The 26,058-nt window shown below is 43.2% G+C and overlaps 1 protein-coding gene across 4 annotated transcripts in view; it reads left to right on the top strand.

Annotated features, from left to right (window-relative positions):
- LOC306967699 (protein TANC1-like) overlaps nucleotides 1-26,058 on the top strand; it is a gene marked incomplete at its 3' end in the record, with an annotated part of 145,870 nt that overhangs the window by 1,047 nt on the left and 118,765 nt on the right. For all 4 annotated transcript variants that reach the window (XR_013793202.1, XM_079562818.1, XM_079562817.1 and 1 more), the window contains exon 2: nucleotides 16,521-16,614. Coding sequence is in view for 3 of the 4 variants with exons in the window: in XM_079562818.1 (XP_079418944.1) it covers nucleotides 16,554-16,614 (61 nt within the window). The remainder of the gene's footprint in view (nucleotides 1-16,520; nucleotides 16,615-26,058) is intronic.

The raw sequence follows: 26,058 nt of genomic DNA, 5'->3' as shown, positions 1-26,058 counted from the left end.
TCACATTAACAGTATGGTAGCTTCTTGCAATATGGTTATTCTGGCATCTATTATTTGCAGTTACAATAGTTTGCCGATATATTGTCCCTCATGCCCTAACCCTAGCCCTGACTAATGGAAAGAGAGCCTCCTGTCAAAGTTGCATCAACCTTCCGGAGCAAACATTGGGGACTTGGCTATATATCAGCAAACACAAACATAACTTGAGCTGGTTATTTAAAAATTAGGCGGGTGAAATAAGAGGCTGCTCACTAAAACCTACGTCCATCTGTGGTATTACTCCTAGCCGATTACTGCACCAATAGCTTACCTTATAAGGAAAGTTTGAGACCAAGCATTCTCATTATTACCAATTATAGATCCCTATCAATTTGCCACTGCTACTTAGTTTGCCCAAAGTTCCTAATCCCTCCAGGCCTTTCCCTTCATGAAGACTTTTAATAGGTCAGTTCTTGGCTCACAGCTGTGTGGTCCCTGTTTGATGCCTGTATTTTGCTCTGTATTTTGGTGATTGGCCGTAGCGGTTTAGAAACCAGAGGTGCCCAGCCCAGATCTCGGAGTGCACTGGAGTCTAAAAGGGCTGTAATCTTGCGCGCCCACATAGATTGAATCATTGAAGGATATTGGACTGTTTTACTGCGCTTTTTTTTTTTTTTTCTTCTTTCTAAGTAGGATTCCCCTGATGAGTGTGCCAGGTACTTTGAAATGATATTTATGGAAGCTCCTTTTAGGAAATGGCTGAAAATGCCAGGATGGAGCTTTGATCAGTTCAATGGGTGAGGTCATGTGTGGGCCGTACTTGCTGATAAATGTTCTTAGTCATGAATTAACGGACATTGTTGCACCAGAAGCGTCATGGTTACTTGTTTCTACTGCAGAAAGATAATGTCAGGGAAAACAGAATTGACTTCATTCATAGCCGGCCCTGTTGCTTTGCATAACTACAAATCATCTTAAGCCACTTTTTTCCGTTCAACAAAATGCTACTTTGCGTTATGTCACTACTCTTCAAGCGTGATCTCACATTTTCACCTAATTAAAAGAGCATTAGAACTGATTTCCATGCTCTTGTGTCTTGGCTGAAACAACCCGAGCTGCCTCCCAAAAGCACTGATTGTGTTGTTAGTCCACTCATCTGACTGTAAGCCCTACAAGAGGCTGCCTGGACATCTCCAACAGGCCCGTTCCCATGGTCCGGGGCCAGTTGGCCACTGACAGACGCTGGCTGGTATTCGCCTCTCATTGTGACGACCGAGGGGGGGACAGTGGTCAGAGCCAGTAACCTGACAATCACCATTCACACGGCAGAGCAGAAAAGACAAGAGAAACAGGCTGCTACCTCTGTAAGCAGATGGGATATGCTGGATAAGTTGTTCCTTTTTTTGCTTCAGGTAAAGTGTGGGTTAAAAGAAGTCTGCAGTGCTAGCACATTATGAAGTGTTTGAACTTTGAGAATGAACTTTTTAAGGGCGCCTAACTGTTTGAGAACAAGTTGACATTTACTGCAGTGGAGCTTATGGCTTTGCAAATGGCAAGAAATGTATTATTTTTTTTGTGTTTCTTGGAGGGCTTGAGACACTTTTGTGACCGTTACTTTATCTTCATTTTTTTTTTCTGATCACAGCGAGTGGCGAGCAATCGTTTTTATTTGCAGAATTTGTCTGTCCTCGCCATGTTACCTTGGGTTCTGTTATGGTACTTCCTTCCATTGTCCAAGATGTCCGAATTTTGTCAAATGTGCTAAAAGGGTTAGGATCATGAGTCTTGCTATGCGTAGGTCTCAACCGTTTGTATGTAATATTAAGAGGGTGGATAACGCTGTCCTACCGCTCCTGGAACCGCTACCTTACCGTCGTGGAGGGGTTTGAGCACCCGAATGATCCTAGGAGCTTTGTTGTCGGGGGCTTCGTGCCCCTGGTAGGGTCTCCCATGGCAAACAGGTCCTAGGTGACGGGTCAGACAAAGAGTGGTTCAGAAGCCCCTTATGAGAGACCCACACAGGCCCGTTTAATCGTGAGGCCGTCCTTCCATGGATCCACCACCTGCAGGAGGAGCCATAAGGGGCTGGTGCAATGTGATTTGGGCAGCTCCAACGGCTGCCCCCACGACCCGGCAACGGACAAGTGGATGGATGGATGGATAGATAACGCTGATAACGCTTGAAGTAACTTGCAATATGCGATATGGCTGTGCAATATCGCGATAACTATATTATTGCGATATTTCCCTAAGCTACTTCAACACGATATGTTCCATTCTAATTAAACACAAATTGTAGGTAGCTCATTTTTCAGCAAAATTGTGTCAAAAGAAGACTTCAAAATCTCTACATCAGGACCAAAACAAGACTAAAATGTAACTTAATTAGGAAATGTTTAACTCAAGCTTTAACTAGAACTTTCAGACATATAAAAATTCAGTGCGCCACCGTTTTTCCATACTGAGATATGTTCTTACCTGATCTTAGACGAGTTGATGCGTACCTGTCTGGTCTTTGTGCGTGCGCTCAGTCGCGCAAAAGCACCAACGATATTGTTAGCATTTGGCCTCTCCTCCTCTCTTCTATGGGGCCAAACGGGGGTAAAGTTGGAAGTGACCAAGCTCTTCCATGTTTCCCTTACTTAAATACAGCCAAGTACAGTTACACAAAGTTCAACATGTAGATTTTCTAAGCGGATAAAAAGGGGTACTATATTATAAGGCGTAATAACACCTTAGGAGCACTTTGAGGTCCATGCAGTATTATCCTCTGGACAGGCTAAATGCTAACAACATCTTCGGTCTTTTTGCGTGACTGAGCGCACACACAAAGACCAGACTGGTACACATCAACTCGTCTAAGCTCAGGTAAGATATCTTCCGATATAAAGATAAAAAAATCAAGTCGGGTATCATGTACTGATTTAACTTGAAATTGAAAGTACTGAGATATTCTTTTGCCAGCACCCGTGACAGCAGGGCTTTATTATTGGATGATAACCTGGGAACTTTCAAATGAGATATTTCCTAAACGGAATACACATTATAATGGATTAGGAGATTAGATTTTACTTGACGTGCCAAAACCACTGAGGTTGTTGGAGGCCGTAATGTGAAATAGCAGATTCATAACAGTGGCACCTGGAGCAGAGCGGCAGAACACCCGAGACTCAAGTTCCCCATTAGCTTGAGGGGGCACGGCGAGGTAAAAATGTTCTTAAACGAAGATGACTGCAGCGAGTGTAGCCAATTAAAACCGGCGTGATATCCATTATGAGTAAAGTATATGCTGATTTGGGTCCAAGGATCACGTAGATCTGCTGCTGGCCTTCGCGGCGCCGTGTTATTGCCGTTAGCTCCGGTTTCTTTGTGAGGCCTGCGCCGTCTTTACTGTTGAATCGGGCCCTTCCCTCCGGCTCATTTATTATATCATTATAAACTGACAGCCATTCATTTTCTCACGGGTGGCTCCCATCCAAAGTGTGAGGTATACTCCGCAACGGCGCAGGTGGAAGGACAAAACCTCTTCTAATACCTCGGTAAACGTACTGTACTTTAGATATTACTGTTTACAAGGTGCACACTGCTTCTTAGCCTTTTACCACTACAGAAATTGCTTTGACTAAGACTATTGCTATTACTACTGAACTTCAGGTCGATGGTATCTCAATTCTGTTAAAGTTCCGACTTTTTATATACTAACAGAAAAGTTCATGTGCATTAAAACATTAACTTTATGGTAAACTGCTTTTATCTCTCAGCATATGTTTACATGGAGTCCACGTGCACGCCGCTGCTCATGCTGGCCCCTATCTGCAGCAGCACGTGCACACTGGGAGTACCTTGAAACAGCTGTTACTGATTTACATTTTTACCAAGCGTTTTTGAAAGCCCTAGAGACCGGAGAAGAGAGAGAGAAAAAGAAAGAGGGCCGGGGATAAAGAGGTGAACTCAGTGCTAGACCGGTGAACTCGATACGGCTTTACACTGTGGGTTTAGAAAGTTCCCTGGGAGTCGTACTGTTGTATTATCATATTAATTATTTGGACTAAACGGTTGAAGTATAGAAAGCGACAGTTACAATGTCTGATCGTGGCCAGTGAGTTTGAATCAGGTCAGTAACTGTTGTTCAGCATGAGTAACTAACTGTTCATGGACTTTGGACAATGACCAGACAAAGCATTTTAAACAAGGACTAACACCAGGCTTCAGCGGCAGAGCATTTTGTGCCCACTAATCTAAAAGGGCTGGTGGTGGAATCCCAAATCCAGCCAGCGTGCACTCTAGTTGTGTCCTTGGGCAAAACCCTACACCAGCATCTACTTACTGAATAGACTACTATTAATAAAAAGGTCTGGTTAATCCTCTGGCTACCATCTGTGTGGCGCCAACTTGGATCAATCTCACTCCACATACTGCCCTTGAATAAAACAAATAATGCATGGTATATTGTAACCCTTCCTATTAATTATTTTATTTGTGCTTTAGTTTAGTCTGTTTTGGTCTGTTTTTTCCCCAATGCTTCGCGGTGTCTCAGTTTTTAGCTTTGTTTGTGTTTGTTAGTCTGTCATTATATTTCCTGTCAATGAAATCCTGATACATTTTGCAAACTTTAGCCAAATCAAAAATAATTGATTCTCGATAATGGGTTAGCTCCTACAGATGACTGATATGTGGACTTTTGTATTGTGGAGAAACAAGAATATTCACTCAAGTTTAGTTATGTGTCTGGGCCATTAAAACCATTCCCACATTTGCTTGGAAACCAAATCCTGATTGTCCTTCAAACGTGCTAACAACTATGTGATCAGACTTGGATGTCATCTCATCATTACCCAGACGCCAACACCTTAAATAATTTCATTCATCCTTTCTTTTATTACCTCTGCCCGTTGTGTTATTGCCATTCACTCATGGCTCTCCATGACTCATCGGTATAACTGACCTCGGGCTGGTGTGACACAATGGCATCGAGCGCCCTCTTATATGCTATCTTTTATTTGGTTGCATTCAAGTCACAACACACTTTGAATGCAGGCAGAGTTCACCGTGTGCCAAGATAAAAACGATTGAGTTCAACAAAATACAAATCCAAGATGCTACAAGACACAATTCGTTTCCATGGTTCAGTTTTATTCCCGGATCTTCCCCAAAGTTATTTTATGGGGGTCTTTGTGTAGTCAGAGATATGCTAAGAATAAACCAGGCACATCATAGATAAGCTTTTTATCTCTGTGTCACACCTAAGAGGCAGTTCAACAAAGGTTTGTTCTTATGAACTTAGAAATGAACTTAGAAATGGGAAGGACAATGATATTATACTGGGGTTACACTTGGAAAGTTGAGTAATTTTTTCCCCTAGCTTATACTTGATCCTCGTTCAGTTCTATCTCTCCTTGGCTTTAAGTAGGTGATATGACGATACAAATGGAATTGTGACAGACGGACTCAAGCTCTGCTAAAACTTATGGTAATGTTGGTTTATAGTTTTTTTTTAAGGTGGACTTTAACTTCCTCAGTTCTTAAAGGGACTATACAGAGTTTAAAAATGTTAAAATGAAGTATTTTCCTCCCCCTACTTGTTCCAGCCATGTCCTATTGTGTAGAATGAGCCCCGACCTATTCACCACAACTGCCTCTAAAATCCTGCACTGTCACTCAAAAAGGTGTTAATTCGGGTCCGAAGTGCCGTCATGCACGAGCTTGATATAGAACCTGCAGTTACCCGTAAGACCTGAGGTGGCGGTAGTGACTAACTTGCATCTAGCCCCTTTAAGCCGTGATTCGTGGAGATATTGGACTATTGGAGCCATACTCCTGACCATCAGGCCCATTTAGATCAGCCCTAATCGAGCTGGTACAAATGCTAATGCTAATCATATTGTGATTTTTTTTGTGCAGCCCTCATTGGCACAATTGAGTTGATATATGTGAATATATGTTAACATAACTAGTGTAATAATGTTATCTTAAGTGTATGTGTTGTATAGACTTGGAAAAACTGTTGCACTTTATAATTCTGCACTTTATGATTTGTAACTTGCCAATATTGCACCTTGTAACTTGGACTTTGTATTTTGTATATTGCACTTGTAGTTGTAAATTACCTTTTGTTATGTATTTCTTAATTTTGTTATATAATTTTGATTGTGTAGGACTACAGATGGAAATTAGCATAGCGCTAAATTTGATGCAGCCATCTTTTTAATATAACTGCACACTGTCCTTTCAGTAACCTAAACTAAACTAAACTAAACTAAACTAAACTAAACTAAACTAAACGTAACATTATAACCCTTCTAAATCACTGCACTCTTGTATCCCTCGTAGCAGTTTTTTGCTAAATGCTAACATTAGCGGGTCTAATGTTAGCCTGGGAGCCTGAGAAGTGTTGGCAGCCACTTCCTGTAGACTTTAACACCAGTCGTTAATGTTTCACCCTTAATTAAACACAAGGCGTCCCGGGAGGCAAGTGCCGAGGGAAGCCACAGGAAACAATGCTTTAGTCCTACTTATTTTACAGCGTAACATAATGACCGACAATGAGTTAATCAGTAGCACAAGTAGCAGAAGCTAGCACTTCCATGTTAGCCCAGATTGTTGCGATAAACTGAGTTGGCGCGGCTTAAAAAAAAAAAGTGAAAGTCAAAGGGGGCCAAGTTCGACGTGTGAGAGCCTATTCATTCTACATTCACAAGTAAAGCTTATAATTGACTTTATGGTAGACCTCTATGGCCTAGTTTTTGTATTTTGCGGCGCTGTGTTTACTTGCTGCGGATACGAGATGTCTCGCCAAGTTATAATTTTAAATCGTCAAGTTTACTCAGTGCGAAAATGGCCTGGGGTCTGGCTGTAAATTCAGAGCCGCGATTATGAACTAGAACATGCTTCGACATTTCCAAAGCTTGGTTTCATGTAGCCGACATGTAGGCAGGTGGCCTTGAAGGGGGAATGAGGCCTTTTCTAAATAACAAGAGTTTTCCCATGGTGTTCTTAGGAGCAGAGGAGCTTCTCTTATCCTTTTTAATGTCACACTGAGCTCTCCAGACCTTGGCAGCATAATAACAAGCTCAGTGCGGAGACTATAGCCAGAGGCCCTATTATATAGACAGTAAACACACACTTTATGTGAGATAGGAATCGAAAACATTTAGAGGATGCAGATTGGCTGAAAATGATTAACTTGGTTGCGCTGAGGTATTTGGTCAGCATATGGGGAATGTTTGTTCGTACTCGATGAAGAAACATTTAATTCCCACTGAATGAAATTGCTACTGACAGTACATTTACTGTATGCGGCTTAGCAAATAATTCAAGGCAAGGCAAGTTTATTTGTAGAGCACAATTCATACACAAGGCAATTCAAAGTGCTTCACAGTTGCATACATACAAGAAAATAAATAGAATCAATAAAAACATCAACATAAAATTAATCAATTACAGTAAAAGGCGAGAGTGCAGATAAAACACTTTCAGTCATATGCATGGATAAAAAGAACTGTTTTCAGCCTGGATTTGAACATTGTCAGAGTTGAGGCCTGTCTCACATCCTCATGAAGACTGTTCCAGATTTTAGCTGCATGAAACTGAAACGCAGCCTCACCGTGTTTATTATTGACTCTGGGAACCACCAGGAGACCCCTCCCTGAAGTTCTCAGGGCCCGAGATGGTTCATACGGCTGTAACATGTCAGAGATGTACTTTGGTGCTAAACCATGAAAAGACTTGTACACAAGCAGAGCTGTTTTAGAGTCTATTCTCTGAGTGACAGGAAGCCAGTGCAGAGACCGGAGCACTGGACTAATATGGTCGTATTTCCTGGTTCTTGTCAGGACTCGAGCAGCAGCGTTCTGGATGTACTGTAGCTGTCTGATAGCTCGTTTAGAGAGGCCAGTGAGTAGGCCGTTACAGTAGTCTAACCTGCTGGAGACAAATGCGTGGATAAGTCTCTCTAAGTCCGGTTTTGACACTATTCCTCTGATCTTAGCAATGTTTTTCAGATGGTAAAAAGCTCCTGATGTTATTGCTTTGATGTGGCTGTTTAAGTTCAGGTCTGTCCATGATTACTCCTAGATTTCTAACCTGATTTTTTGGTTTTAGAGAGAGAGACTCAAGGTGACTGACAACACTTTGTCTTTGTGCCTGTGGGCCAAAAACAATGATCTCAGTTTTAAAAGATCTCAATTCAGCTTGTGAAATAGTGTCATTCAATGGAATTCACAAGATTACTTTTGCATGCTACATTTGCTGAGACTGTTGCTCATGTTTATATTTCTGTAATTCAGGCAGGTTGACTTTACATTTTATAAACTAAACTTCAGACACAAATGAACCGCAATATCTTGAGAAAGATTATGTCTAAAATCAGAACATCGGTTGTCATCATAGGCTCCCTTTTGTATCTTTAGCATCTGCTGTCTGCCTCATGGTATTGGTATTGGCACTGTGTTATATTTTAGGTCTGTGTATGCAAATCCGCTGGACGTCCGCTACAGTTTTTTTTGTGCATGCTTGAACGCACAGGTCAGGAAGTCTGAAGGCTGTTCTCCTGGTAGATGGTAGCCTGTGGGGAAGGAGTAGTAAATATTCAAGTTACTGACTGCTTTTTGCGATCGCTTCAAACCATGGAATGCTTCCCTTACAGCAACAAGTGGCTTAACTTTTACTACGGTGGAAAAAAAGTTTTACTGCGTTTTATTTTATGCTATTAAGATGCCCTTCCCTATACAACCAGCCAATGTGTGATGAGATAGTGTCTTGCCCACAAACACGACAAAAGTTAAAACCACAGTCTTCAATCAGTAAAAAGAATTAAATATAAGCATTCATTTTGATTACCAGAACTGTTTTCTTTGGAGAAAAAATACCTCAATAAACACTTTTTTTTTTAAACTGAGAATGCACTTGTATCTTCTGACAACTCGCTGCGCTGAACTTTGCTGAGAGAGGGACATTACGAGCTCGTCTCCATGGAGATGTGGCTGCTTCGCTTTGACTACAGGTAGTCAAACATTCCTTTTAAGTACCTTAGTCCCACATTGGCTTTATGCTGATAACCCACGACGAAAAAAAGGCATTGCCGGGTGACGTGTCCAGTAGATCATTAGAATCGTTTGGCATCTGTTGCATGTTTTGTCCAATGCACCGGTTCTACAACACTTTTCTGGACGTTATTCTTTCACTCTACACTCGATGGTGGTAAGTTTCTATTGTAGCTACAGCTGTCTTAGGGAAAAACCGACAAAAGCGAGGCTGCCAATCTGCGCCCTGACTTCCACCAACCACTCAGTCACACATGGAGGTGGGTGAAGTGTGTCGCACAAGGACACAGTGACTGCATGAGCCGGGAGTCAAACCTCCGAAAGCATCTGAGCCACTGTCGGTCACGCTATATTTCTTTAGTTATTCTTTTGATCTGGCAACATAACAGTGAAAAAAACTAACTGTGCGACTTCAAGGGTTAAAGATTGAACACTTTTCCAATTTTGAAATAGCTATTTGACGTTGAAATACATACGTTTAGCCACTTTTACAATTGAGACGGTTTTGTGAGCTGTGCAGCTTTGGTAGACATCAAGATGCAAATACCTGAGATTCCTGGCCTGACAGAGGGCCTATTATTATGCAGCCCGCGCTTCTTTGAGTCTGCTTCCCTGCAAAATGAAACATGCTTTTTCCTTCGAGTCTTGTTTGATTTGCTCGGAGGTGGAAGAGGAAGCACCTGAGCTCAGTTAAGTCGAAATGCCTGCCCATTCATGCTTAGAGTGCAAAACAACCCTTGATTACAATGGTCAACGCCACCATCCTCCACACACACACACACACACACACACAAACACACACACACTCCCTTCCTACTTTTGAGTCCCCTTTTCGCGAACTTCCCATTGTTTCTCCGAACACTTCGAGACCAGACCTCTGTTCGTTTCCTGCGCTCAGCGAAGGCGCCACAATGGAATGGATAATTATGGAGTTCACTTTGAGAAATTGTGTCAGAGACGGAGACCTTACACTGGAAGGTCAGAGGATTTGGAGGCCGCGAGCAGGTTGCCATGACGACTGTGTGTGAAGTAGTCACGGAGAACGGGTTCATCAGGCGAAGTGGCGGCGGATGAGCAAAGCCAAATCTAACTTGCATAAATCACAGTGTTATTTCTTGTACTGCATGTCATTTGTGAAGTTGGTCGTTGAAGTACTTCTTTTCATCATCAAAGTACACAAAAGTGCCACCTCTAAAAGTTTAAACCCAAGGCTCTATTGCTGTGAGGCGAGTATCTCAACTACTCCACACTAACATGCTTTTTTTATCGGAGATCATCTCTGGTTTAAAACGGGACACATTTCAGGAAAGGTCAGTCGTGTTTTTGTGCCGTAATAACTTACAAAGTTTTCTCTAAATCGATTAATGTAACCTGCCGTCCCTTGATGTACTTCTGTTCCCGTATGTTAAGACATTACACGTTTTCTTTTTGCCGTTTGGACAGGCGTATACACATAGCCGCCCATCCTGTCACAACATGCCACACATTGTAAGTGAAGTAATTTGAGTTTAGTGTCTTGCCCAAGGACACGGCAATACTAAGCTGAACAGGAAGCGATTTCAAAGCCTCTTTCTCTATCGATGCCTCTGCTCTCTGACATGTATGGGCCAAAAAAAAAAAGTGCAAATCTCAGTCGGATGGAAGATCGCAATGCATTGTGGCTTCTTGCGATGCGGATCTTGCTTCAACTACGACTACAGATGGAACTTAGCCGCGATGCACATTAGTAAACACTGTACGATTCACACCCAAATGAATTGACTCCATAAATTCAGCACTGTCCACGATGAAGCACCGGGAGCTGGAAACTCGATCTCAGAAATCCAGGTGTTCATCAGACTATGAAAAAGGCCCACCTCTGTCTGTGTGAAGTCGTGCCCCGGGCTGCACTTTTCCCATTGTCTGACACCTATCACAGCACAAAGCGGGTCGTAACTCACCGTGCGGCCCGTGTATCCGAGAGGCTTCCCGGCCGCAGGCAATCAGGACAAACAATCCTATTTCCGTTCTATATATAGCCGGCTCCTCCGATTACTGTGTTATTGCAAGATGGCCCCATTAGCCGCATGTCACATCAGCATTGTTCAGGTGCAGATGCCGTCCTCCTCGCCACCTGTGCGCCTTTGAACTCTATCAGGGGAGAGCTGACCTGGCAAACATATGGCGATAACCCCGGGCTCCCCCTCTACTGGCCTGGTAAAAGCCTCTTCTTCTTTCTTCTTCCTCTCCTGCTGCTGCTTCCTTCACTTTGTGCCCTGAACTTGGCCAAGTCTTTTATCTTGATACCTGAAGTAGTCGAAAGCACAATGGATTGGCCACCTGACATAAGGATGTGCAGCATATGGATATTAGGGGGGAGCGGTATGCGGCGCGCTCCTCTTATTGAGTTAGCAGATGCTCTGTTGGAATGACTTTTCCAGATTGGCTTTACACTGTGGTGTTAATTCATCCCAGACTGTTGGGATAGGGCTGTGTGCATTAAATCAAATCAATCGTGAAGAAGTCTATGGCCACACAATAATCGAGATGGTGAAACCGACATGTTTGCGTTAACGGTGGATTATGCAACTTTTTGAAAAAAAAAAAACCCTAAAATGAAAATAGAGTTTTGTGCGTGTTTGACCTTGTAGTGACCCAGCGGCTGTATCAGCAGTTTTCTGGTGGGAGGGTTCATCAGCGGTGAAAACCATCCAAACAATTGATCCTGGAGCGTTCTATAGACCACTGTGATGGAAAGTAAAGGCGCCATGCTGACCACTCATACAGCCGCTGGGTCACTACAAGGTCAAATTCGCACAAATACCAACTTTTTTTTGCATGAAAAGTTAAATAATGCGCCTTTAAATGTTGCTGAAGTCGGCCAGCACCAGTGAAAGTAAGCTAAAACTCTGGCTGACCGACATGTATGAACTGCAAGAAGGGATTCAACTTTCCCACGATAGTGTGACCTGGAATATTTTTTAGAAAGAGCTTTGGGCTTGGTCAGTTTATATGCATCACCAGATCACACACTAGCATGCTTATTTTATTTCACTTTTATTATTATGTTATTATTATAGTGTTTGGCCTGTAGGCTTTATTTATCTTTTATATTATAGCTAGTCAGAACTTGTGCCTTTGTAACCCCACTGCCACGTTCAGGACACCTACGCGTTCAGATTTATGCCCAGATGCACCTTTCCCATAGCAACCCATAGTTCCACATAGTGATTTGCAACTTCCAGCCTCGTTGCTTACCCTATATGGAAATCCATCCAGCATCATTAATATCCGTGGAACCGCGGTGGAAGCACACCAGAAACATGCCTGCAGATAAACGGCTAAATATTTTCACCTTGCACACGATGCCAGTGAGAACTCGCTCCCAGTCTGCTGTCTGTGGCGGTGGGAGGACCGGTGGAAGGAATTTGTCATGTCGGCGATGTTCGGGTCTGTTCCACCGGGCGTTTCTCATTTCCTGTGGTTGAACCTGCCCCTGTTTATTGTTACTGTCGAGATGACCTCCCACTAGATTTGTGACGTCCATGACTGAATCAGATCTTTTGACGAACAGAGATGGATCTTTTTTTCCCTTTTTTGGTTGGTTGCCAATTTTTATTTCATTGTGGCACGGTGTTTTATTAAAGGAGGAGGTGTCTGCAAACCAATCCTGGATAAAGCAGAAGGAAATGGATGGCAGGACTCTGGACTCACTTACAGGCATAGATCTACTTCCAAGTGCCATCTACTCACCTGCCACATTCATTGTTGTCATACGCAGATTATCGCCTCTGTGCATTTTGTATCTGATAGTATTTAAATGGTCTCTATTGTCATGCTCCCCAGTTGCCTTGTATCTCCACATTTGAGAGAAAGGCATCTGAGCGGATTGTACACCAAGTGTGAGACACAGACAGAAGAAACTGGACCACCCAAAGTAACGTAAGCCGTACGCTATAGGAGCTGGGATATAGATATCTGGGCAGATTGTGTTTTTATGGCTCAGCATTCATCAGTCCCTTTTTAAGTATAATATGTCAAGGAGGAAGTGTCAAGTGAGAGCGTGGAATGGCTTAACTGGGGGGAAAAGTCAGTCAACAATCAGAATAAAGGGTTCTGACGATAAAAATGTTAGAACTAGATTTAGATAAAAATAATGTTCTTGCATTTTTCGCATTTTGTCCTTTACTCTTATAATAACTTGTTAAAATGTACTATCCTCGTCGAGACAAAGATCTTCTGTCATGCTTGCTCCACTCTGTTGTCGCTGTGTCACCTAAGCATTCCTTTCCCTTTCAATTTGGTCCGTATACAGAAGTTTGTTTTGAAGCAAGGTCACTTCACATGCCAGACGTTTTTCAGTGGATTCATATTCCGGACACGTCGCATGCTTTATTAACAGCAAACCTGAACCCTGCTGCGAGTCTCAAGGTAAAAGTTGAAAAAGAGAAATGCAAGTAACAGAAGCGTGTATAATGTGCTCTCTTGACCTTTTTCCTTTAAGACGGCCCACTCTTCAGAGCTTCACCTGACACCGGGAGGACAAGGCTGCGGATCGATAGCGCCTCTCACAGACTGTCGGGCGGACACGTCTGCGGCAGGCTTTCGGAGTGGAGAGCTGTGTGTTGTGTACTCTAAGGCTGCAACTAACGATTATTTTTCTATCGATTAATCTATCGATTATTTTTTCGATTAATCGATTAATCTATCGATTATTTTTTCGATTAATCTAGCGATTATTTTTCATGTTACCGATTATTTTTTCATTTAAAATGAAGAAAAAAACATTGATGTGTCCAAATGGCATGGCTTTTATATATTTATTTACTACTAGTCTATTTTCCTCACTTTTTAAAATAGTAAATGGCAAATGGTCCCATTCTCTCACTTCTGGCCCTGACCCACAGTTTGGGAACCGCTGATTTAAAACTAACTTAAACCTGCACCTGACGGTTATTTTTGTCTGACCACTGAGAATTAGCCTGTGAGTCGCCCAACCCGTTACAGACTGTGCACATTCAGAGAACCAGAGTTACTGTAAGTTACTGTGCTCGTGAGAACCGTGTGGATTCAACTCCTCTTTAAGACAAAACGGCCACGGACACGGCTTTACTCTCGTCTATCCATCAAACTACTGTCCTGATTCTCCGCTAGACACAACAACAAGAGAGTTTAAATGAGTGTGTGGCCGATGCCCCGAGTCCGCGCAGAGAAAACATGAGAACAGCGCCGGGAAACGGGGACGTGATGCAGCCGCGCATGAGGGCAGCATGAGGCGAAGCGAGAACCGGGAGACAGACGGCCGAGCGGGACACGAGCGGAGAAGTAGCCTACTCGCGTGTTGGGAGAGACGGGGAAGGCGGTCGGTCTCTCCTGCTCTTTCACTTCAGCAGACTGCTCCGTTTTGGTTTTATATGCGGCAAAGTAGGCGGAGAGTGAGTGCGCGCTGGAAGAGCCTGTCCCCGTAATACGCGTTGATTAATCAGTGAAACAACACCGTAGTTTGACTGAGATGCGGGGCCCTTGCGGCCGCGGGTGTTTTCGTTTCACATGTTCGTTCATAGCCGTTGTGCTGTAACGCCAGACTAAAATCACAAGTGATATTGCAGTTCGAAATGATTGGAGCGCACACAGCAGTCTGGCGTTAGCCAGGTTAGTTGTGCTGCTGTGATACGACATTTCCGCTCGACACAGTGTGCAAACAACAACATTATTAGGCCGTTTCTGGAAATACACCCACACTTTTGACGACTTTTGCCGTGCTTTTCCCCCCTCGGTCGCAGCGTTTGCATTACGCGCAGTCACGCTGGATGTGAAATGTAAACAAGCGACGCGTCGACGCACAAAAACGGCGTCGACGTATTTACGTAATCGACGACGTCGACGACGTCGACGCGTCGTTGCAGCCTTAGTGTACTCGCAAAAAGGCATTTCCTTATTTGGTTGCAATCGTTCATTTCTTCTCATTGCTAAGATTGCTTCGTTCCTATAAATATCATCGCCGTCGTAACCCTAGAAGCTTTTCAATGTTGACGAGCCCAAACCCCCAGAACAATCACAGAAACCGTATTTTCCAGTCAGTGTTTCATTAATTTGTCATAAAATGTTGGATGACTTTGCTAATGCGGTTGTGCGCTTTTAGTTTGTTCATCGCTCTGGGAGCAACAAAAGGGGCTTAAAGCAAATATTGAAGTTTTAGTTACCCACATCAATTACATATGGAATTCGGGACATTCAGGTGTTTTCCGGAATAACAAGATAACAGATTACGTTTTTCTTGTTTACAATAGCCAAGCATTCTTTCCATGCATGGCCTGCAGGATTGGTAGCACTGTGGGGAAAACTCCCTTGAGAGCCCAGTGGTGCAGACTGAGGACATTGCCGTTATAGTAGATAGCTCGAGCTTGTGGAGTGGGTTCAAACAGTTTTGAAGCAGTAATCCTTTCCATAGTCCCTCTGGGGGTAATACAAGTGTTAATGGGATGATTAGGGGGTCTTTCATCTCCCCTGGTGTCTCTGGCCAGAAAACCGCACTTGCAACTTTGCCTGTTCTGGGTCGGAGGCCCCAATACACACTAATAGAATCACGAAAAAGAAGCTCACAGGCTAACGGGCAAAGCTAACAGCGGGCTAGCGCCACTTAAACAGTGTTTACAGCCAAGTTAGAGTGAAAAAAAAATCTCTCTGTTGTGTACAATATCCCTCTCTCCCTTTGTCTTTCTGTCAGTGTAGTATTTACTCTCATGGACAATTGATAAGTAAAAAAACGCAACATGCTACGACACCGGCAGTTGTGACCTCGAGGGGCAGGAGTTACTTAGTGCTGCTTTAAGACCACTTTTGTTTTATTATGTCACAGTGTGATATTAAATCTGTGTAAATTCATGATCTATTTGCAAACAGTCTGTGCTGATACCCTGCAATAGAGAAAGTAGAACAAACTATTGTACTACTTCATGGCAAAAGATGGATTCTTGTATGTTTCAAACCAAAATGACCTTGTTCCATCATTTCCAAGCCATTGTAGCTTCATTTCTTTCCTGTCAGAAGAAGTTACAACTGGTGTGCTGCTCTATCTTCAGGGTCAAGGTTGGAAGTCTTTAACAGGCCATGGTTATAAAACTTGGTTATTGCTCGTGCCGTCTCAATACAGTCTCCCCTGACCTCTGGCATCAACAAAACCTGTCCTCTTGGCCGTCCCACCTTGTGAATGGCAGATCTCGTTAGATGTCGGAAGCTAAGCTAAGGGGGTCGGCCTGGTTAGTGTCGGGATCGGAGACCACGTGACTGGGTGAAGGGTGTGTGATGTGGTTGGTGAAGGGTCGGAGAGTATGTTGACACATATTGGCACATCGTTTTGTCAGTCAAGGCGAAGACAGCTGTGGCAAACATTTTTGAAATACCAACAAATATCTTTTTTTTTCTCCCATTTCAGTGCTTGGTTTGAAATGAAATAGCTCTGCTTGTGCTTGTATATGTATTGAATTGAAGCTTTCAATGTTCAACTCTGTCTTCTTCCAGGAGCTTCTCATTGTGGACATCAGGAACTCCGCCATGTTCAAGGCCGTACTGAAGAAGAACAGAGACGGAGGAAAGGGGAGTAAGAAGGATCCAGGTATGTGGCACATCGGGGGTTAAAAGTGAGACGGCTTCCAGGCAACAGACCTCTTATAAACGGATCAGACGCTCTATTCCCTAAACACATGTGCTTTTGTCATCGGTTTCATTGTGGAACTTGTAATTGTTTCCTCGCTGCAGACACTGTAGTTCTTGTTTGGATAATATGGTTTTGAAGTAAAAGGGAATGAACCAGATTTACATGAAAGCACAAAGATGACACGTCCTAACCCCGCCGACAAACACGCAGTCTCGTTTTTAGCATACGCCTAAATGGAGTTTAGAAATGATAGTGGTAAAATTAGCTCATTCTGTTGGCGAAAGTGGACACAAGCCCAGGCTGCAGCGGAAAAGGAAACGATAGAATGTGTTACTTGATTATTTAGTGGAAATTAACAGTTTAGTTTTTGCACTGAACAGTATTGCAAATCTAAGGATGAGTCCATCGTGTATGAAAACGGGTACTTTTTTCTTTATTTCATGCTACTTACTGTTTGTTGGACAAAATTGTTTTCTTGACGGCTGACTATACTTTTCTTAACTTGAGGTTGTTCTGAATGTCCAGTGACGTAACATACTGCTTTGGTGCATGGATTACTTTTCCTACATATAATATAATAGGATTAATGATTCTCAATCTACATCATGTTCAAAACTAATTTCTAATTCTGCCAGCTCTGCAAACGGATTATTTTTGTGATAAGGCTATCGCATCTTGTTCTTCAAGTGAAGTATAAACGGTATGTTACAGTGTTTAACTTGTGATAAAGCATCCTCGAGCATTGTTTCTTAAATCATGAAAACATCTTTACTGTCAGAGAACAGTGGCGTACAGTATTGACTTTGGCACCAAAGTTGCAGCAGTGTTGCACCAGATGTTTTCTTTCCCTTTTGAACTGGCCTGTATTTTCCAGAGTGACTAAGCATGAATCACTGTCAGCGTCACATTGTGGACGAGTCTCCTGTTCACACAATGGCCCCCTCCAAAGATATGCCCTGACATAGAAGATTGTCCATTTATGCTTAGACTGCAGCTTCCAGCCCAAGCTTGCTTTGCTGCCACCCATCTGCATTTAGCCCGCAGTCCGCTTTAATCAGCCTCCCTGAGATCCTCAAAGCTCAGCTGTCTCCATGTTTGTCAAAGTTAACATGACGTCTTTCTGTCTGTAGCAACGTTAACAAGAATCTGCCTGCATTATGGCTTTGTTCCACCGACAGAAGAGAGTGGTGGTGATCCATCTTTGAACAAGATTGACAACAGGCCTTCTCACTCTCAGGCCATATACGGGCGGGACGAGTTAGCTTGAGCCAGCTTCAAACTGTAGTGATGCAAACCATGTAATGTGTAACACCTCATTGAACACCTTAAATTCTCTTGTTATTCACAAGTTATGATCACTGTCATCTACCAAACTGATTTTCTCAGACCCCTATCCCCCTCCCTTGTCCTTCACCGTCCCGGGCTCCCGGCTCAGACACACATGAGCTGTCACACTCAGTATAGCCCAGGAGGTCCTGTCCACGAGGCCTATAGGGGTCTTTATGGCGGGATCCTGGCCCTTTATCTGTGCCCGTCTCACACAGTTGGAGCCCATCCGTCAAACTAAACAGCTCTGCCTCCTTTTCTCATGCCGGGACAATAAACGCCGGACACCCCTCTCTGTTGTCCACTGCTTCAAAGACAGACGAGAGGTCATCCAGACAGTTGCCTATGGCCAAGGATTATATTGGACTAATTAAGACCTTGGGTTAGGTGATTTATATTTTGTTCAGGCTACTGTATGTATTAAAAAGTGGTCTTACTTTGTGTGAAAAGGAAGTTGTTAGACTGGAGTTGAAAAACTGAAGGATAGCAGGCTTTTGTACCCCACGAATCTAAGGGGAAATTCTTTTTGTTTGTTACAGACATTATACACATACAAAATACAGTAACCAAACCCAATTAGAATAAACTATAAGTATCCTTCGCATGCATTTACGTTAGCGAAGCAGTTGAGCAGTCTCTACAAACTGGTGTTTTTAGCATGTAGCATTTAGCATTTCGCTAAAAGATGTAGAACTATTGCACTACCATGTATTTACCATATATTTAGATCAACATATTTGCTCTGTCTATGTGTAGGTGGTGTAACAATTCTGTTACTTTTAGCATGTAGCCTAGCCTTTAGCTTATGTTTTACAAGATCAAGCTAATCTCTGAACCCATGCAATGACATATAACCTGTGAGGTCATTCCGGTTTACAATATTTTGTAACTTGTGAGTGTTATTTGGCCGCACAATAAAAGTGTGTGCCAAGATGCTTGACCAATGTAATGGTAAAACTATGAGAAAAGTCACACTATTGATTTACTGTAACGTCTGCTTGCCTGTTTACACTATGCACTCAGGGGAAAAGGTTCCTGGAAGCCCCTTAGTGAGATATAATAGCAGTCAGTGGGAGGGCAGGCCTTGATAATAGTATAATTGCTGGATGGCTCTGCACATGTTGCTCATGACATGGTTGCTGCGGACTGAACACAACTTAAAAGCGCTGTCGGAAAGTCGGGCCCCTTTGCCAGATACCACTCTAGCTCTCCGCTGGAATCTCCACATTGCCAAGACCACAAAAAAACACACAGTTTGCTAATTTAAGTCCCTCCGTCCCGCGCTCCTCCTTGATTCCTCCCACTCCTCTTCGCTGTAGACTGGATCTGGTTAGAAGCGAGCTTTTTAATCCCTTTTAAGTCCTCTTTTTATAGGCTGTCATGGCGGAAGTGGGATGCTAGTTTGCCCTGGACTGGCGTCTTTGATGTGCATGTTTTCTACAGTGCAAGTGGGCCTCCCTGAACTTAATGGATCTGGGACCCCAAGGCACAAGAAGATGACTATTTGGTGTTTTATTCGTGGGCAGGGGCCTCTCAGCTTTTATTGCCTGCTCCATTACTTGCTTTAATTTCACAGCAGTTTGTCTTTGCTCTCAGAGTCCTAACTAATCGTCAGCTAACTCCTTATTGGAAGTGATAAATGCACTAGAAGCAAGACCATAAAAAACATTAATGGGTAGTTTTTTGGTAAATATTTCATAAACATGGTCATCCATTGTCACCAGATTATGAGGTGTTAAAATCAAATATTGGTTTTATTCAACACAATTATTCACAATTATAAAAAAACAAACATATCGTTTTACATGATCAGAGTTGTTTGTTTGCATTTTTGGTTTGGTTATCATATAAGAAAGTAGAGTAAGCCTCATGCACCAGATCCTTTGGCTAAAACCAGTTTGGAAATGAACATAAAGTTCTAGTGCTAGTGCAGCCTCCAGTAGTTAAAGCGCAGTGACTGGATATGGCTAAAGAGAGCTCACAGCTGGAACCCTTCCGCAGGTGAAGCCTAGTCAGTCTTCGCTGCCCCACTCAGGCGAGGTGTACAGGTTAAGGGGCGAAACACCTGTGAACCTGAGATGCCTGCTGACGATGCGGAAGGGTTCCAAAAATGTGGCAATCAAGGATACCACCTTAAAGTGATGACCTGCAACCATTTTCAGAGTAGTTCCCGCAGTTGTAGCTCGTGGCAAAGCATCCTTGATGTTTACTTCACACTGAATTCTCTATTGCCTGGTAGGGCTGGGACAATCCACTTTTGTCATAATCCGATATGTATCACGATACTAAAAAGTCCTGTGACCAAAGTTTTTAAACCTAATGACATTGACATTTAATGAAGTGTTAAGATTGAAAAGTGCATTAACACAAAATGTACCGGAGTGCATTGTAGCAAAGGAGTGCAGGTTAAAATGCCTCCAAACACAAGTATTGAAAGTATTGTGATACTTGTTGAAGTATCGATACTTGGTATTGCAATCCGAGCCGATATTTCTTCCCAGCGCTACCTGGGTGTGTGTTTTAGTGAAATTGCATGTAGACAAAGTAACCATCATTAACAACAGCCAAATCCATGTCACCTTGTGTGTTACTGTGTTGTACAGAGCCTCATTGTTGGCCGCTGCTCACAGTGCAGTATTGTTAGTAGTTTAATTGCGGTGTTGTGTGAAGCCTCTGAAGAGCGTTCCTCTGAATGAGCTGCGGTGCTGGAGGCAGCTGCAGACAGTTGTCTGTGTTGTGGCTGACGCACTGTTAATCACAGCAGCTCCATCAGAGCAGACTGAGGCTCAGAGGACTCTCAGCTGTTTACTCCCCCTCCGCTCTCTCGCTCACCATCATGTTTTCACACTGAGCTCCAGTTGGCACAGCCCCTCTCATGTGCGCAGACACAAGGCCCTCATGCACCTGGCTGGATGAGGCTGCAGCTTTGTGTTGACCTGCAGGAGTTAAACTTTGTTAGTCCCTGTGGCTATTAGCGAACATTCCCAGAGAAGGTAATGAATGCAGTATGACTAAACCAATATTATGAAGATTTTCCCATCATTTCTCTGTGGGAACAAATTGTGCTCAGTCGGCTAAACTAAAGCACTGCTCCAAAATGCTTCTGATTTTCTTTCCGTGTTGTGCTTGACTGCAGTTGCTTCAACGCTTTGCCCAGAAGCTATACTTACTTTAATAGTTTTCTAAACATATGTATATTTTGTTTTTAAGTGACACTGACCCATGAAAAGCTGATTTAGACTTGTTAATGATGTGTACAGATTGCACATGGGCCAGTACTCTGTGCTGTGTGTGCGCGTGTGTGTGTGTGTGTGTGTGTGTCTGTGTGTGTGTGTTTGTATGTATGTGTTTGAGGGGACTATTAGCCCATACTCTGTTGCCTCAGCTGTGATGGTGACTGGTACATGCTGGCTCGGCACGTTTGACCCATTCCCATTCCAAAAGTCTTGTCTTGTTATGTAATAAGCTTGATGCAGAATCTCCATCTTTTTTGTTTTGAATTGATAGCTAATGGATTGGAGCCGAAAAATGTGTATACAATTAACCCCAGTTCTTGTTTCAATGCATGACAATATTTGAAAATGAATACCATCAAAGCACGCATTCATGTGGGATTAATTTTGTTTTCTGTCCCACCCAGTTTTTGATTATCCTGCCTTCCTTTGTGTACATACATCTGCTTACATTTTAAAGATTCCTCTGCGCCTCATGTCCTTTCTCCTGTAGCTTCCCCCAGGGGTTCAACAAAAGGAATTTTTACTGTTATGGGAACACTTCCCTCAATAAACAATAACCACAGGTGGCAGCACAAGTTATGTGTCTAAACAAAAAAGAGCAAGAATGTTTTAATGGACAATTATCTGTTTTCACAAACCCTGCGCCTATTGGTTTTTGGGAAAATAAATCCGCAGAATAGTGGAAGCTGAAACAACAGTTCGATCCATGGACAGAGGAGTTATGGTTAGGAGTGCTCTTCCAGGCAGCGCTTCCTTTTGGAAAAATAAACCTCAACTGAATTTCCTGAATCGGGGAAAGACATGTTTGTGTTTTTAAATGTTGAAACTGTGTTTTAAGTGGATGTCATTCCGGCATGCAATGCAATTGATCCCAATTGTTGGCCTGCCTTACTCTAAAGCAGTGCTTCTCAGCTAGCTTTGGGACTCATTAAGACAAGTCACAACTTTCCTAGAAAAATAGTTGAATTCCATTTTAGTAAAAACATTTTGCTGTTTAACCCTTAAGTGGCATCTAATATGAAATACTGTTCTGTTAATTCATGTATTGATCATGAGCGCAATTAGGCCAGTGATCCACTGAAATTGACCTATAGTTTAAAAGCACTGGTCTAATGTGTAGGGCTGTCACGATAATATCCACTGTATCGACTTATCGCTCAATAAATAACAGATAAACTATACATTTTTGGACTTGATATTTATCGTCTGTAAATTTATTAGCATTCCACCCGTATTTTTTCTTTATAAAACTTTGATTTCTAGCTGAAGCAAATTGAGTTACATTATATTTCATGTTTATTACAGCTTGTGTGGTATTTTAGGATATGATGCACTTTTACACTCGTGAACAGTCGGGGGGCAAAGCTCTCGATTTACCGATCGATCTACGTTCCCACCCTCACCTATGGTCGTGAGATTTGGGTAATGACCGAAAGGACAAGATCGCGAATACAGGCGGCCGAAATGAGTTTCCTTCGCAGGGTGGCTGGGCGCACCCTTCGAGATCGGGTGAGGAGCTCAGTTACCCGGGAGGAGCTCGGAGTAGAGTCGCTGCTCCTCCACGTCGAAAGGAGCAGCTGAGGTGGCTCGGGCATCTGTTCCGGATGCCTCCTGGTCGCCTCCCGCGGGAGGTGTTCCAGGCATGTCCTCGTGGGACAAGGCCTCGTGGAAGACCCAGGACACGGTGGTGGGACTATGTCTCCGGGCTGGCCTGGTGTCGCCTCGGGGTCCCCCCAGAACAGCTGGAGGAGGTGTGTGTGGACCGGGAAGTTTGGGCATCTCTGCTGAGACTGCTGCCCCCGCCACCCGGCCTCGGATAAAGCGGAAGAAAATGGATGGATGGATGGATGGATGCACGCACTTTTACAACAAAGGTTTACTGTCATTTTTATGCCTGAGAATTGACAGTATCTGGTATCGTTAGAGACAATATCAATATATCGAACTTCCAATTTGTTATCGTGACACGCCTACTAATGTGCACAACCCAGGAAACTTAACAAATTTGGAGGGATGAAGTGAGATAGAAAATATTGTATGAGCTAGTTACGCAAGAAATGTTTTCATTTCATTCTTTCTCAAAATGATTTCACAATTTCATGCATTATTCATTCACTTCCCACACTTGGTGGTAATGTATCTTTGCTGCCACCTGCCCTGGGATAGACTGGCACAATCTGACTGCCAATCTGTGCTTGCAGCCTCTGTCTCACACACTGCATTCAGGCTGAATGAGAAGCCCTCTGCGGTAAGACAAAACCCCCATTTGCAGTGGTCTGAGCTGAGATCCAACCAAAGACCATCAGCTTGTAGACGACTGCCTCTGCCACCCCTACAGTATTTTCTTGACTTATTATTTATCCCTATGGAAACACCCATAAAATCATGTCACATTGACCTGAGCCGTACTGTACAGCTGCAGTGAATATGTGCTTTGAACCAAGAGCTAAAATTTCCTTCCCTCTGAGTTTGAGGAAGTTTTTTGATTTATTATAGCCAGGACGGAGTGTGCCCAAACAGTGCGGTGTAACCCGTGCACTACTCCCAGTGCTGCTTGGAGACCAGCTGGGTGGCAGCTTCCTCCGCATCTGCCGCAGCCATTTTGAGACACGCTCCCTCTTCATCCTGTGGCTTCTCGAGGCTTTTAAGAAAAAGTCCCTAAAATTGTCTTGTGTTGTATAGTCCTTGTGCTCTGGAGAAAATGATTTTTGGAAAAGTGTTTAATTTAGTCTTTTCTATAGTGATCAGACTAGTACATATTTGTATCTAAACTACAGGGTTACAAGGTTATATGTAAAGGAAGATAAAACAATATAGTCTGTGTCTCCTACCAAAGCAGACAGACAAATGATATGCATGAAGTAAGTCACAGAAAGTCTAGACCATGACAGACATGCAACATACCAACAGGCCGGGATGGGCAGGATGATCCCATGTCTGCCATACATACACATAGGCAGCAGGCGCACATGGAGAAAGCACCAGACCTCAGAATACGTTTGAACAGCCTTTGAATAGCCATAATAACTAGTGCACAGACCAGAACCACTGACTCCTTTAGCATCAGCCCTTTCCGAAAACACTTAGCTCGGAAAAAAGTCACCCAACCGTGAACCGCGCGCTGGCCCTTATTTGACTGTTAAGCCCATAATAAGAAATGGTCTTCTTTCGACCTCTTTCATAAGTTAACCATTTGTGTATTTGGATATTTTTTATTTTACAAAGAATTAGTCAGATATTCTTATTGATTTGAAACTACACTGCAGGAACATTCCACTGATGTAGCTACTCTGTAATTTTTGCTGATCAATATGTTGCCACCTGCTTTATCTTGTTGCTAAACCATGCAGATAAAATGTCCAAACTTGAAACTATGATTTAAATTAGCTTTCTAAACTGAAACTTTCTTCTTCTGCATCTTCTCTTGTTCTGCCAGCTCAGTGTTTGTGTGGGTTTTCATGTCAAGACACTTGCCCTGGGATTTCAAATGGCCCGCTGAAGGAATGTACCTGGTGTATAAAGGAGACTATTGAGTCGGGAGACCTGCACAGCTATCAAAGCACTGCGTGCCCAGCAGCAGGCAGCGATTAGCAAGGGCGTAGCTCCGACCACATCTTTGGCTTCCTCACATATTAACACACAAACATACACACTGCGACCTCAGGTGTATCCACAGCGGGCACTCCCAGTCTCTCTCGAACGCCTAAATAAGGGCTCCAGGGGAAAAGCTATGGGCCAGGGCAGTCCGCCTGACATTTTTCTGTTTGCTCAGACTTTAACAGCAAATACCAGACATGGGTAAGTTCACCTTTCCCTGCATTGGGCTGAAAAGAGTCACCTCGTAAGCAGGTTCAGACTTTACATGAGAAAGAGCAGTAATTGTGTTATTCTTAAGTCATTATGTTACAGACGTGACAGACCTCACATGCCACTGACTCACTGTGTGCGAGCAAATAAAGGCCTGTATTGCCAAACGCACACTTTCCACAAAGGTTACAATGTACACACAGTTGTCATATCATGTGATTCATTTGTCACTACATTAGCCTAAAATGTATAGCCAAAAATAAGTTTCCATTTTTTCCCTTCTCATGTAACACTAAACCAACTTTTTCTGCTGATTAGTTGATGTTTTTCTGGTTTTGACTTCTATTCCCAGTCCATTTTTTGCCATTTTAGGGGAAACTCAGGTCATTAGCGCTTTCCTGGTTCAAAACCGTCTAACTGTGTGTGTGCTGCCCGTCATGGCTGTCATAAAATATTATATTTTTAGGGTGGAAGTCTTTGTATAAGTGGCATCCGAGGTCATGACACCATGGTGACCGGAAAAACGGCTCATTCATACCAAAAATCATCAGGCCAGCGTCACAGAAGTTAGCTACAGTATACTACTATGCGGCATACATTCCTTTTTTTTCCCTTTAATGCTGTACATGCCCTTCCTTGTCCCCCCCCATGGTCCTACAGGTGAAAGTTGCAACCCACTTGGCAAGTGTGAATGTGCTGGAGTTAGGTCTTTAGTCCCACTTTAAAGCTGCATCATGCAACTTTTTGTGTGGGAAAAAAAAGTTGATATTTGTTTGTGTTTGACCTCATAGTGACCTGGTGGCTTTATGAGTGGTCAGCACGGCGCCTTTATTGTACATCACGGTGGTCTTTATGACGCTCCAGGATCAATTGTTTGGAAGGTTTACACTGCTGACGGAGCCTCTCACCAGAAAACCTACAAAACAATTGATCCTGGAGCGTTGTAGAGACCACCGTGATCAAAAGTAAAGGTGCCATGCTGACCACTCATACAGCCACTAGGTCAAAGATTCACGAATATCAAAAAAGTCAT

This window comes from Gobius niger, assembly GCF_951799975.1.
Source record: "Gobius niger genome assembly, chromosome: 9".
Lineage (NCBI taxonomy): Eukaryota > Metazoa > Chordata > Actinopteri > Gobiiformes > Gobiidae > Gobius > Gobius niger.
Note: the sequence above shows the minus strand (reverse complement) of the source record. Positions and strands in the feature narration are given on the sequence as shown.